The following is a 15,027-nucleotide window of genomic DNA, read 5'->3' as shown; positions in this document are numbered from 1 at the left end:
CTGCTGCTGCTGCTGCTGCTGCTGCTGCTGCAGCCCTTTGCAGTTGCCTGCTCCAGCACCCAGGACGTGCTGGTGGGTTTCAGACGCTCACAGGTAGAATAATTCTGCTCTGAGCAGTTTACAAGAAGACTTACAGAGGTTTAACACAACACACAGTAATGAAAAGACAAACGTGATATAAATTAGGAAAAGAGGTGAAAAATCAAGGACATTTGTACAGGAATTTCTATAAGACAGATCTAATGATCTATCATATGTGTCTATCATACATGTTGACAACAAGTCATTATCTTCCTGGGATTTCGTGTAAGATATGTCATCAGAAAATTAACTACAGAAGGTAAAGAGAGAAAAAATAAACCTTTGTGCACTATTAAACTACATGTGCATTTTGGTGGCATGAAAAACCAGAAAAGGTGGCCAAGTCTGAGGCACTCTGTGTGGGTGAAGCCAAGGAAAACACTGCCTGCAGACCCCTTATGTAAGTCCAAAGTATGTCCATTATACCTAGAAGTCTAAAAATACCAGTTAGCAAAGTCCAGGCAGAAATGAGCAAGAAATGAGAAGGTCTGGGGTGAGTTCACTGTTGCTTACAGTGGAGTTGTTTCAGGAACAAATGCCTATCTGTGTATTTGATGCTAAAGTTCAGTTTTAGATGGCTCAGGACGTTGCTGTTGGGTCCAGGCTAAGGCAGTTTGTCAGGGCGCTGGGAATGTCTCTGCGTTTTTTTGCAAATCTTCTGTTGATATGAAAAGCTGATACCCTGGTCCTCAGGGCTGAGGGAAAGGGGCCCCTTCTTGCTGTTCGACAGCCAGGCTGCATGTGAAGTCCTTCGTATTAAATTAAGAAGTGTCAGGCTGGAAGAGAGGTGTAATTAATTAGCCCAGTAGCACTTACCCAACTCCTTGAGATTTTCTTCATGCCTTTCCCCCCCACAGTTTGGAAAGAGCAGCAACACAGCGTTACCAGGAATACGACAAATAGGAACAGGCTGTTAGTCATAAAGCAGCAGCAAGAAACACGTTTAAAATTGTGTCTGGGAAGCATCTTGTTGTTTGATATATGTGCAACTTCTGAATGCTCTTCTTTCCTTTTGTCACCTCTATTTTGACGAGAGAAGTTGCCTCGTAACCATATAAATGAGCTGCCAGTGCCAAGTGGGCTCCCCGTGATAACCGAGGGAGGGAGCTGGCCCTTTGCGCCGTCACGCAGGACTCGCCTCCCGCGCCGTGGTGACGGAGCCGGGAGAGCTCCCGAGGCAGCCGCCCGCCAGCCCGGACACACTTTTGCAAGGCCTCCTCTGCCGGGAACCCCCCGCGGATGGGGAGCTGCGGATGCTGCCGGTGCCGGGCCCCTCTCGGTGCCCGGTTTCGGGTAGGCTCTCCAGGGAGCGAGGGCACAGGAAGGGTCTCCTCTGGGCAGGAACCCAAACCCCGCCAGGCAGACGGTTTCCTTGCTTGGAAGGCAGGCGTTAGATAGCAGAAGTCCTGCCTGCTGTGCTGCCACCTCCCCGTCCTATTCCTTGCCACGGATCCGCCCTTTTGGGTAAATGGCCCTGCGGGCGCAAGGGGGTCAAGGTTTCAAACCTTCTGCAGTGTCTCTACCTACTCCGGTTCGGAGGATGCCGGCATTGTCCTGTGGAGCCGGGGAGCTGTCCCGAGGCTTAGCCCTGTGCCAGACCCACTCCGTCCCCTGCCAGCGGTGCCCGAGTGCGATAGGGCACGGAGGGCACTGTGGTTTTCGGGAGCCACCACCTATAGATGACGTGGAGCTTCACAGTTTTCTGTCCCAACCTGAGCAATTTTCTCCATTTGTTTGCCTGGATGAGGTTTCTGCTGTTGCTGAGGGAAGATGGTGGAGCCAAAGTTTCAGAGGAGATGGAAATGATGCTGGAAAGCTGGAGGCGATGACATGGCTGATGGCAGAGCATGATGCTGAGGGCTCGCGCCCAGTTGTTTTGAGGAGTTTTGCAAACTTGGAATGTTTCTGAATTACCTGTTGTACCTGTGAACTGTCATCATGAAATCGCTTAACATCACTGATTTATACTCCCAGGCTGATCTTATCCACTTCTCTTGAGCTGTTCCGTAAAGTAACTCCACAATGATGGTTTTACATATGATAAATTAAATGTGTAGTAAAGCTTGCAGAAGAACTGTAGCTTCAGGATAAATTGTATATGCAAGAGTCCAACCTGGTTTCCCTTAGCGTGATGTTTTGCAGTCAGCAACCAGGGACACTCCTTTGGAGCGCTGTGGGGGACAGTGTGCAGTGAGCAAGTAAATATTCACACGGTCCTTTCTCAGGAGGCAGCTCTAGTACATCGTACATGCAGTTGCTTGACCTTTACTTACAGTGCAGTGATAGCAAAACAGTCCGGTTCGTCTGAGCACCAAAATTTAAGTCTTATTTTACAGTTTACAAGCCTGATATCGTGTCAAAAGTGCAGTTTCTATTTTCCATTTTGACTATGTTCTGTCCTTCCCGCAGGTCTGAATGCAGTAACTGTGAGGTTGGGGAGCAGTGTGGTGTAATTATGCACGGCAGTGCCGTCACTTTCTGTGAGCCATATGGTCCACGAGAACTGGTAAGTGAATACTGGCTTGTCTGCGTGGGACTGGGACTGCAGGCTCTGAATTCAGGCTGCAGCAGCTGCAGAGATGTCAGTGCGCTTTGCAAGTTTGGTGTTCAGCAGAGCAGCTCTTAAGCAAGGCAGCAATGCCAGAGAGTGGCATCCCAGTGTTTTCAACTATAGATGCTAACCTAAAATTATCACAATATTTTGCATGCCATTTACTTCTAGGAAAGGGAAAAGCTCTTGATCTGGCATGCGTGCAAGTTACGTAAAATGTCTCTAAAAGACAGGAAAGGCAAGGAAATAGAAGTATGTTTTTCAACTGGCATCATTCTCTTTTTCTTTCTGACAATCAAATAAAGACAGGGTTCATTTTTCTTCTCTTACTTAATTAGCTGTGTCCTATTTTTTGTTGTTGCTGTTGACAAATGTTAATTTGGTTGTAAAACATCACTCGTGAATAATGCATCTTACAGACTTAAATGCAGCCTGGAGCAAGCACCTGCCAGTCTCAGAAAAGTGTATGTAACAAATTAAATCACGATGAAGGTGACAGTATTAATTTCATTTGGGTGTAGTCTGGTCATAAAATTACTGTAAGAAACAATATGGTGTAATTTGCATTAACTTGGGATCATCTGGGTGTGGAAAATGAATTGAAAGATACATAAGCAATGCCCCCACCCCGCAGCTGGCCCGAGGCAGAGAAGTGCAAGGATATAAATAAAATGGCTGGGGGGTTGGGAAAGGACCGAAAAATTAAAAGGCCAACTCAAAGCCTGTGTCATTCAAAATTAATTTTCATGTTCTCAAATTTTCTGAGTGGAGGGAGAGGTTGATTAGATTTTTACAGCTATCTAAAGAGCGTACGTGGGAGAGGGCCGTAGAACAGAGGCGTGTGTGTGGCCTGGCATGTTCTCTTCGTTTCAGACACTGCAAGTTCTTTTACCAGGATTAATTTTACATCCTTAATTGAGACCAAAATTTCACAAACGCAGTGGTGTGGTGACTGGAAGTTATAAACACATTTAAAACCAATTCATAGGTTTTATGTCTACAGAATTTCAATCGTTTCACTTATAGCCGACGCCAGCAGGGGAATCCAGATAGCGATGTTACACGGCCTCTCCGCTACTTTGAATCCCATTTGAGTGTGCTATGCTTCATTAGCTGCCTTGAGAAAAGATGTATTGTTTTATACTCAGTGCAAAAATGAAGCACACAACTTGGATATTTTCCCCAATTTTTACTCTTTTTGGCTTGTGATATTGAGCATAGGCAACACTCCTTGAAAAACCATCTATTTACAAATAGATAGCAAATCCAAAGTCGCAGATATGAAGGTTTTAAAATGTCACTAATTAGCTCTCTTCTCCCTGCTGATATGTAATTTAGACTATCCTCAGTAATCACAAATTGGCTTCAAAATCCCGGGTTGGACCGTATTTGTCATGTTACCATGTGGTAATCTAGCACTACCAGAGCATCGGGAACTTGGAAAGATTTATTATGATGCCAAAGTGGGGTGATTAAATAATCAGCTTGCAAATCATCATGCTTATGAACAGCTAGCAGCCTTATAATGAAAGTGTTTACAAATATTATGGCAGTGTTGCAGCAAAATCAAATCCCTGCGAAGGAGCGTGCTAATGGTTTAACATTATGGACAACCACAGGACAGTGTTCAAGCCAGAGGTCGGACCTATTTTTATTTTGAGTACAGATGTAGGTTTAAATTCCTGTTTTCCTAGATGCAGCTTGTTTCTGATTCCTAGTCATGTTTCAACTATTGCAGAATAAATCCCTTCTTGTCACAAATTTTAAAACCTATTTCACTTCTCCAGTCTTTTTATTCTGTCCCCTTTACTGTTTGAGTCCCATTCTGTCCCTGCTTGAAATGGCTTTTGAAACCTCCGTTCCTGTTCGTGGCTCCATTATTGCTTTAAAATACTGAGTCAAGAAGAGTTGAATTTGCAAAATGTAGTAAATCAACAACAGTGACAGCTACTGGTTTGCTTCCTTGACCTCTCTCCCCTTTCTGACTCCCAGTAGCTGTCTGTTACCACAGACAGAGGTTTTTTAATGCCAGCTGTCTGTGTTTGTTGGTGAGAATTTACCACTGGCAAAATCCTGGGAAGATTTATAGCCTCAGAGATGTTGCAAGCAGAGGAAATAGCTACTTAAATCTCCTAAGCATCCTAGAAAAAGTAGGTTTCTCTATCTGCAGTATCTGAACCTAGTAATCCTTTGCAGAACTTTACAGAAACTTTTTAGTTAGAGGGGTTTTTTTCCCCCTAAGGTGTTCAAGGAATAAATCACGACACAGTTTCTTCTAATTCTATGTGAACACCCCTTCTGTGATATCTGATACATTTAATTCCTTGGTGATAGGAGCCACTGAACATTGATAAAGAGTTTCATTTTTAAATTAGAACTTGCATAACATAATTAATTGCATGTAAACTAATATAATAGCTACTCATAACTCAAGTCAGAAAGCACTCTATTATTTGGCATGATAAATGTGATACCTAATCCTGAATCGATCCTGGCAGAATGGATATAGATAAATGAATGTATTTTCAAAGGAGTTATGTAAAAGCAGCTTCCCTATTTTTGTTTAAGAACTAAAATTGTCTATTAGGAATATTCTGAAGGGAGGAAAACTGTATTTTCAGTAACCGTTATGTATAGATAATGCCACATTTTCAGACAGTTTTTAAAGCTGTTGTTTGACATGATTGAGAAGCCTTTGGAATCTGTCCTGCTGAATCTGTCTTAGTCTGCAGATCATTAAGAGCTGTGATAAATTTCCTAAATTTGCATGTGCCCTCCTAAGGCACATGTAGTCTTGTTTTCTGACTATCTTCAGTGCATTTTGAGGAAGATCACGTTCATTAATATTTATAAGAAGTTCCCCTCTGTATGTAATAGGTATTTACAAAACAAGCAAAACACACCAAAAACTCTTGCTTTAACTAGCCCTTTGCTGGACACCTTTCCTCCCCGTGGCGGAGCAAAGAAACCAGAGACCGAACTGATGTTAGTTGTGCTCTTTGCAGTTCTGCGGAAAGATGCTCTGGTACGGCGGCAGTGCGCAGGGCATAAGCAGCACTGCACCGTGCCCAGGGACCCGTTTGCAGGTCGCAGTTGGTGATTGCAAAGGCACAGTTTCACAGATACCTTAAGCAGGCACGTGCTGGTGCTGGAAGAAAGCCTGTCCTCCCCCGTCTGCACCGTTCCCTGTGCCAGTCCCCAGGAGGGAGAGCCTGTATCCATAGGAGCGCCGGGGGGACGCCTGTATCCATAGGGGCCCCGGGGGGAGCCTGTATCCATAGGAGCCCCAGGGGGACGCCTGTATCCATAGGAGCCCCGGGGGGACGCCTGTATCCATAGGAGCCTCGGGGGGAGCCTGTATCCATAGGAGCCCCAGGGGGACGCCTGTATTCATAGGAGCCCCGGGGGGAGCCTGTATCCATAGGAGCCCCAGGGGGACGCCTGTATCCATAGGAGCCCCGGGGGGAGCCTGTATCCATAGGAGCCCCAGGGGGACGCCTGTATCCATAGGAGCCCCGGGGGGAGCCTGTATCCATAGGAGCCCCGGGGGGACGCCTGTATCCATAGGAGCCCCGGGGGGAGCCTGTATCCATAGGAGCCCCAGGGGGACGCCTGTATCCATAGGAGCCCCGGGGGGAGCCTGTATCCATAGGAGCCCCAGGGGGACGCCTGTATCCATAGGAGCCCCGGGGGGAGCCTGTATCCATAGGAGCCCCGGGGGGACGCCTGGCGAGCCACGCCAGAAAATGAATCCAGGTTAAAACCCAAGGAAAAAGACAATTAGTTTAACTCAAAGCAGTTCCTCAAGCTGACGTAACATGCATCTGCACAACCGCTTGCGTTAGCACATGGAAGGGAGCGGAGGCAGAGCTGGGATGAGGGCCAGGGTTGGGTTGGGGGAGCGCCGGGTGCCTGCTGGCACAGGTAGCGCAGCCGCCTCAGGGACCTCCAGCCCGAGTTCCCCGAGGTCCGCAGTGCCACTTCTCTGCTGGGCATCCGCAGCTCCTGTTCTCCGGCACGGGAATCCGTTACTCTGCAGGTGGGAGGTGGACACATGTACAGGGGACTGGTGGAACCACAGCTATAGCAGCAACACTGACCTATTTCCAGCAGCAGATTAGGCATGCCCTGTTTATTCAGAGGGACTGCTGGAGTCAGTGTCCTGAGACTTCGTTTGTAACCTGCCATACCTCTGAATCTTTTTCTCCCCGTTATTTTCCTATTCTGGTGCCACTGCCCTATCACCTAAGGATTTATTAATCAGAATATACGTTTGATTATGCACACACATTCTGAATACACGTTTGCAAAGATATGGAAATTCTTCTGAAAGTCTCCAAAGATAGAAAAGCCTATGCAGGTAACTGAGAGATACCGTTTGTTCTGTGTCCCTGTAGTAACAAGTCGGAAAGCACCCATATGTAGGACTAGTTTTTGTTCTGTCATGCAGAAGCGCACAGGGCAGTGATGGAGTTCAGACATAAATGAGAGAGATCTCCACTTTCTCATGTTTATCTACTTTTTTTCAGGAAAATAGTAGATAATTAAAGAGAGCAGGAGTACTTGATAAGGGAAGAAACTGTGCGTCCACTGTGCGGCTCAGGGAAGCCATGCAGTAATTGCACCGCGCATCACTGCAAAATGTGGATCACAGACTTCTGGCCCGGGAGCACGTTTGAGGGAAGAGGCCGCTGCTGCTCTCACACCAAACGGGGTGAATTCCTGGTGTCCAGGGTCTAATTCAGAAGGACAACGCCACGGGCTTGAAATCTAGGGTGCAGGCATCGCTGGCAGCAATATCAGATGGATTTAATTAGTACGCTTGCTGTCACTGTTCTTCTAATTAGAAGACTTTTTTTTATGCTAGTGTAAACTTACTGTCTGGCCTTTTTTCCCTTTCTCTTTTGATCTAATGCTGCCATTGTCTTTCATCTCAGACATGTTCCCTCCCTGGTTCTAGTCTCTAAAATATGCTTATAGTGGCAAATCATATCTTTTCCAGGTCTTCTTTTACTAACGTAAATGAACTAATGAGTCTCCCCTTTGTTTTTCTCTTTGCTCCTTTCATGAACAGTCGCAGTGGTATTTCAGCCCTTCCACAAAATAGATAGACAAGGCAGCATTAGTAGGCAGTGCTTCTGTCTTGTTTCTTATGTCATAGTATCATAAACTCCGACATTGAAAATGGATTGAAAAGTATTTTGAAATAGTATTGTTAATGGGATATTGCCGCTTTTGCAAAGAAGGGTGAAAGAAAGGCATCAAAGGAAGGCACCATGCCGAACCTAGGGAGCTGCTCACTGTACTCTGTCCTGGCTCCCAGTACAAAATTTCATTGCATACATTATGCAGTATCATCAAGTTTTTGTTTGCTTTGCTGTTAAAGATTTAGATTCTATTATTCCCTCTCAATTTTTTTTCATTATTTTAGGTCAATTTAATATAATTTTTATTATTGATGATTATTTTTGGTTCTTGTTCTGTGTGAGAAGTAAATGAAATCTGTATATACAGATTTATAAGCAGCTGGCAATAGAGGGTTTTTTTTTTTTTTCTTAATCTTCTAAATGCTCGTCAAGCACCAGTGCTTGAAATAAATGCTGGTTTTGCAGACATTAATATAGTGGAAGAAAAAATTTTCCAGCTATGACATATGATGAGATACCAATAATCAAAATGACATAACAGAAATATCCATGACCACTCAGCCTGAAAGCGCTGCAAATTAATAGCTTGATCCACTGGAGACCTAGGTATCCAGAGAACTCCCATGCTTTCAAAAAAATGTGATAAATGTATTGTTTTGATGATCTAACACAATATCTATGTTGTTTGGTTTTCTTCCTGCAGACCACCACTGGCCTTAACACAACGACTGCGTCTGTCCTTCAGTTTTCCCTCGGTAAGTTTACGGCACCCTTATGCCTGAGATAGTGTCAAAAGTCATTGCTGCAATGGAAAACGAACCTCAGTTTTAAGCTTACCTTTCTGGCCAATGTTCCCCATGACAGGAGGGATTAAAGAAATCTTTTAAAAACTGCAGCACATTTATTCATCTCTTGATGGTATATAGGACTCCTGATCAAAACTTTGGAAAGGAACAAATTCAGTGGATAGTCTGATGGTGGGAGTTATAGTCCTGGGGGTATTTTTTTGCACTTATTTTATAACCTAATGGATAGCATTGTAATGACTTGCTCTTTCTTTAAAGTTTGATTACTGTTTCTGAAAACTGAATTAGCAAAAGTGGATTTTTCTTTTTTAACATTTTAAACTCTTGATATCTTCCAAGTTGCAGCTAGATAGTGCTATTTTTAGCACATCTATGCAAACAGAATAGCTAGGGCAGACCAAAACTAAACGCTATTTAGTTCATATGATTGATTAACAACATGTTTCTGTACTGTATTACTTTAAATACCTGCTATAAATTATTGCAGATTTTCAATGCAGTTGTGGCTTGGGCTGAGAGGGAAATTAGGAAGACAATTTCTTAGATCATATCTCAATGTAAAAAATATGAAGGAAAAATCCTCTTATGTTACAAATAGTTCAATCAAAAGCAAGCAAAGAATTTTGCCTTCTTCCTCCATGGACTCCTAGAAATGGATTTCCAAATTGTATTCTCATTTTTTAAAAAGTAATTCTCCCAAAGTATCTCAGCAGAGGTGTGATTAAAGTCTGGAAATCTCAGTTGGAAATGAGAGCTATCAGTTAGAATGGCAAACCTCTAACAGCTTGCTTTTTTGATAGATCTAAAATCAGAATCCCAGAAGGCTCAGAAATATGTCAGTTAAATTTGTTTTTACCCTAAGTTACTCATTTGATTTTATATTTGAAGTCATCATTACTCGTCACCCTGCAATTGATTGCATTGTAATTACCTTTAAGGATTGGTATCTGTCTTTTTATTTTGAATTATTGTTCCTAAAAAGTCAGCAAAATGTGTCCATTTCTAAGCTGAAAGATAGAGTAAATATTTGGCACCTTTAGCATGAAACAGTCTGGTGATATTTTGCATTTTCATGCAGTCACTGGAAGCAAACCAGTTCCCTCGGTCTGCTAGGACTGGCCACTCGCCCACCAAAGCTTTCCCAGCTTCTTCTACAGCTTCGTGCTTCTGTCTTGCCACCCCCCCGGGCTGTAGCCAAGGACCCATGACTTACAGTGCTGCAAGTTTGGGATGAAGAAGGAATTTTGCTTTTCAGAAAAATTTGCAAAAAAACGGATACGGGTTTTTTTCACAGTGCCCCAGAGCTGTTGATAGCAGTGTAGCTTGAATGGCTGGCTAGGTCGGTGCAGCTGCACTGCCGAAGGGTGCAGGCTTCCAGAAGCGTCTAGGACTTGCTTCAGATTTCACTGGTGGCCTTTGTACCTCCTTGTTGGGGAAGGTTGAAGAAAAAGAATAGGATGAGCAGGGGATACACTATATGGCATGATTATCATGATTATATGGTAAGAGTCCTTTAATCTGTACCAGTAGAAAGGAGCAAAATCTCTGGTATGATAAAGCAGGAAAAGGGTGGACGCATGTCTGAGTAAATCAAATTTCAGCCTGAAGTTCAGAATGTATCACATTTCCCTGTGTGCCTAGGTTGGGCTTGAAGTACAGTGCAGATTAGTTTTGTAACTAATAAAAAATTGAGTGAGCCAGGGGAGACTGCTGCTGAGCTCAGCAGTACTTGGCTTCAGAATCATAAATCTAAACTAGATATTTGCCAGTTTCTGACTTATTCCCAAACATCCAGTTTAATCATAAACCTATTTAGAGATTCATCCTAGAGGACTGCCTTTTTTTAAAGAATGTTTAGCACTTTCTGTCTACTTCTGAATAGCTTAAGCTATAATCTTTTGGGAGTACCCTGATATTAAATTTGTGACCTGGCTTCGGCCACAGCTGAAGTGCATATCCTTTGATTTCCCTTACCCCTAATTGTCAATGGAATTTTGTATTTGCAGCTAGACACCCAGATGAGGGCTGGGAAATGAAGCATAAAATGGTCCTGATTTCATCATACCTCCCAGATCCTCTCAAACTATATGGCCAGGAAGGATAACACCCTAGTGAATTTTTCATTAGGTGATATTCTAAGTAGCTTCCTTAATGTACCACCCGTTTGGTAGCCTTGCCCTTTGAAGGGCGATAAGGCTGAGAAGGAGAAGCACTGAGGATGAAGGCTTAATTAGGGTGAAGAGGTAATGAGTAAGGCCTATTCAGCACACAGGACAAGGCTAAGGTGCAGCAGCCCTTCCGAAGAAGAGCAGTTGTCTGCCACGCGGCATCCACTCTGAGCCACGCGCAGCCAGCGGCACTGCCTCTTCATCCGGGGCTGGGTGGTGGTTACATTAATGCACTGTCTGCCCAAGTGTGCAGAAAATTTCCATTACCTCTGCTGTTTTAATCATCCATGACTGCATTTCTCCAAGACCAAACACTGACACATGAAAGACAAAGCCTAGCAGCTTCCTTAATGTCCAGCAGGATTGTTAACTGGGATATTTAGAGCAATACCTTTGGGCTCTCTCAGGCCAGAACATCTAATTCAACAGTTTGGGGTTGCTGGATATTGCACAGACGCCTCTGGACTCAGCTGCCATACAACGTTAGTCTGATTCATTAGCTAAAATATTCTCTATTTCTCACCCCAAAGCTCCGGCTTTTCCCCTTAGCTACATCCCTGAACTTGTGCAGAGCATGATCCATCATTGCCACTATGACGGAAGGTGACTCGCAGTAATGAGAGATTAATGATGGACCTCAACCAGCAGAGAAAGAGACCCCTGAAATCCCGTAAGAAGGAGAGGGAAGGCTTTTCGGGAGGGATGCCAAGGCGTGAGTTTCGCAAGAGGCACTGCTCGTGCCCTGTCCCCGGGGTGTCCTCACCGCGGCGCGTGCTCCCGGGGCTGCGGGACGCGGCTGCGCACGCTCTGCGGGGGCCGTTGGCGTTGGCGGGCTGCTTTCATTTCTCCCTGTGCCGTGCGTCCGAGCCAAAGCCGAAGCTGAACCCAAGGCGCTGTGACGAGTGCAAACGCTCAGCCTGGCCTGCGGGGCAGGTGCTCCTCGAGCTACCTGTGCAGCAACGTGAAAATAGTGTAAAAAACAACATAAAGTATTACATTGTCTTGAAAGACTTGCCCCATAGCTCTCTCCTTGTGTCTTAGTATGTCTAGATCACTTTTGGCTGTTGAACAATATGTTTAAATTGGAATAACTTGATAAGAAAAATTCCTGTTCTTCAGCTTTGTTTAGGAAACCACTTGAACACTCCCCTGAGAGCAGGAGGAGTTTGACAGTACCATGTACTGGATAAATATAAGATGTCCATAGGCAAGACTCTACTTTAGAATTGCTTTTCCTTCAGCTTTCAAGCCACTGTCACAAAGATCCACTGTCATTATTAGAGCACGTTAATAATTCTTTTTTTCCCCAGTTTGCTGGCATTTCTAAAAATGCAAACACCCCCCCACACACACTATTTTATATCAGACCAGAAGTGATATTTTTCTGGACTTTTTTTTAATTAAAAAAAAATTTTTTTGAGATGGACTACATCTTCAAACTTTTGTCATTTTAGCTGCTTTTTTAAAAGAGTGAGAAAACAGCCTTGCAAACAAAGGGCTAGCCAAAGAACCAGAAGTTTTCTTTGCCTTATTTCTTATAAAGAACATGGGCTTGGACTCCCCCTTCCAGAAGATCATCCCTACCATCATGATAAGAAACTTTTGGGGAAGCTGGGTTCCAAAATCTAACACAATCCACTTCAGATCAATCATTAGTCATTACTTTCAGTCAACCTCAAAACTATCTTTCTAGGCAAATAAGTGACTTGTAATTTTTTATTCCCTTTTATTCTAATTGTAAAGCAGATTTCCCTAATTGATTTTAGCTGAGTTATGGTCACTTCATGTGTGTAACATTGGCTTTATTTTAATTCAAAAGAGAATTTGAAATGAAATGCAAAATGTGCCCAGTAGAAGTAAAGCAAAAAAATAATTTACATGAACTCCTAAGAATAAAACTGCTTAGCAGTTCACCGTTATCAGTTCTGTCCATTACTTCTGGTACAAATAACACATTTTGACAAAGATTATTTTCTCACTTATTCATTGGGATCTTATGATCAGTCTTGCCGGAATTACTATGTTTGCATAAGCTTCATTTAATTATCCTTCAAAGGACTGCAGTGAACTTAAGAGACAGCTAATGTGAAAAGGAAATTGTAAAAGTCTGTAAAATCTTATTTAGAAATCAGGAAATGAGGGTTTAGGCTTGAAATCCATCAGTGCCCATGCACATGACATGTCAGGAAAGAAGTTAACTGTCATCTTTCTTCCATTTTACGCTTAATGCGGTCATCTGAACCTCCCTTCTGTTAGCTCGGGGAGGTGATGACGGCATGCAGCAATGGGTGTATAGAAAGTCTTTGTCAACTCCCTGCTTGTCCAGGACTTGCCACAGTTTTTATGCTTGAAAAATACTTGAAAATATTAATATATTTTCAAATACTTGAAAATATATAAAATTGAAAGTATACTTGAAAAAATTGCAGTGTAGGCTCACCATGACACATGAAACACCTTACGAGAAACTGGGTATGATGCAGAGAAACTTTGCCTGCAATCAATTGAATGATAAAACTATGTCTCTGAAGGTCTGGTAATCACTGAGAGTATTACTGATCTGGCAAAGAAAGTACTGCTATCTGAGAGGACTATTTGCTGCGACTGTGAATGACTTGAAGATGCAGGATTAAGGAGCAAGGGTGATCTTCAGTGGCTCCACAACCAACCATCTTGAGACTGGAAATTCTTTGCGTATTTTTGCTGTGTGGATCCAGTATTCGATCCCTCCTGTAGCCAGAAAGAAGCAAAACATGCAACTAGCTCATCAATCTTCATTAGAAAAATGCAGTTTTCAGTGTAGGGTTTTAGTAGTAGGGTTTAATTTAGGACAGTACTGTGTGATTTTGCCAGATGCACTCTGCTTGTCCTCTCAGGAAAATCCCAGTCGGTGTTATCCAAAAGTCAGGTCACCCATGCTGTGATCTGCATGCTGATCTGCAGTGAGAATCTTTGGGACCTTTCTCGTAAAGTAAGAATGGCTCCTTTCTCCTGCTGCTTCTGGGTTAGCTTCTTTCGAGTGGTTCAGTCACTGCTCTATTGTATGTTGCTATTGCTCCTTCCACTGTTCCAGCTTATTTTGTTATTTTATATTACAAATATTACTATAAATATAAATATGCATTATATAAATATAATGCAAAAGACATTTACAACTTTATATTATGATATTTAATAGGGATAAAACCTTTAGGGTTCCACAGGGATAAAACAGATTTTATTAAAACCACTATCGGTACCTGCAGCACATCAAGATTTCTTAATATCTTCCCAGTGGAACCCTGTAGCAAGGTAAAAAATGTATCTACTCATTTTAATAAGGTTAAAATATTTTTGGAGAAAGATGATCACTGGTATTCAGCTATTCAGGACTTTTTGGTAAGGATGGATCCCTGCTAATGCCGGGCGCGGATACAATTACTCGGGTGTTCATTTTTCAGTGGTACCCGCTTTCTTGCTAGTTTCTGTGTTCCCCAAAATGCAATATAAGGCTAAACTTTAAGTACGTAAACTTTCCATACTTAAATATTTCACTGAAAAGATCATTATATAATCACTAAAATCAAGTAACAAAACTAGTAGTGTCTCCCGTCTTGCTCAACACACTTTCTGCTCTTGCAACTTTGTTTTCTGGTAGGGTAATCACCCCTGCTATCACTTTGAATTTCTTGAGCTTTGTAAATCTATCAGACCATCATCTATCCTTAACTGAAGAGTAATTGTGTTGTCCGTGATGACTTTTCTATTTATAGTATCGTTCTTTTTTTAAGAGGAAAGGTGCAAGCGCAATGCACATATCAAGAACTCCCAAGTGGTTTAGTGTATTTACAGTCGATTTTTAATGCTTGCTGATTTCACAGTTCTTGGCAAGTTTAATGGGGCAAATGATTTTAAATGTGCTATTGATTGCTTTATATTAGCATATGAGTAAAGGTCATTGTTTTGGATGCAGGTCTTTGACATAATGGCTCTGAAAGGCTTCTCAATGTCATGCCCTGCCTTGCCCCAAGACGTCAGGTTAGTGAGTCATTAACCCGGTAGCCTCTATTACTCTTTCTGAACCACCGAGGTCACTAGGGTCAAGACAAGAGCTGTTTTTCTCAGCAAATCCATGTGCTAAGGATCTCCGCGATGTTTGCTGAAGACAAAGCACTGATATTGTTTATTGCTTAACTACTTGCTTTATTATTTTTTATTCTTTATTATTATTACTTTAGCAAAAAAAAATGCAGCTTTTTCAGGCCTAGGGTTTTTTTCTTCATTTTTTTAGTGGC

At 42.8% G+C, this 15,027-nt stretch overlaps 1 protein-coding gene across 3 annotated transcripts in view; it reads left to right on the top strand.

Annotated features, from left to right (window-relative positions):
• RELN (reelin) overlaps positions 1-15,027 on the top strand; it is a 300,760-nt gene that overhangs the window by 139,035 nt on the left and 146,698 nt on the right. For all 3 annotated transcript variants that reach the window (XM_064505385.1, XM_064505379.1, XM_064505392.1), the window contains exons 7-8: positions 2,491-2,587; positions 8,483-8,534. In XM_064505385.1, coding sequence (XP_064361455.1) covers positions 2,491-2,587; positions 8,483-8,534 — 149 coding nt within the window. The remainder of the gene's footprint in view (positions 1-2,490; positions 2,588-8,482; positions 8,535-15,027) is intronic.

Source organism: Dromaius novaehollandiae, chromosome 1 (assembly GCF_036370855.1).
Source record: "Dromaius novaehollandiae isolate bDroNov1 chromosome 1, bDroNov1.hap1, whole genome shotgun sequence".
NCBI lineage: Eukaryota > Metazoa > Chordata > Aves > Casuariiformes > Dromaiidae > Dromaius > Dromaius novaehollandiae.
The sequence above is the reverse complement of the archived record's forward strand: the minus strand, read 5'-3'. Positions and strand labels throughout refer to the sequence as shown.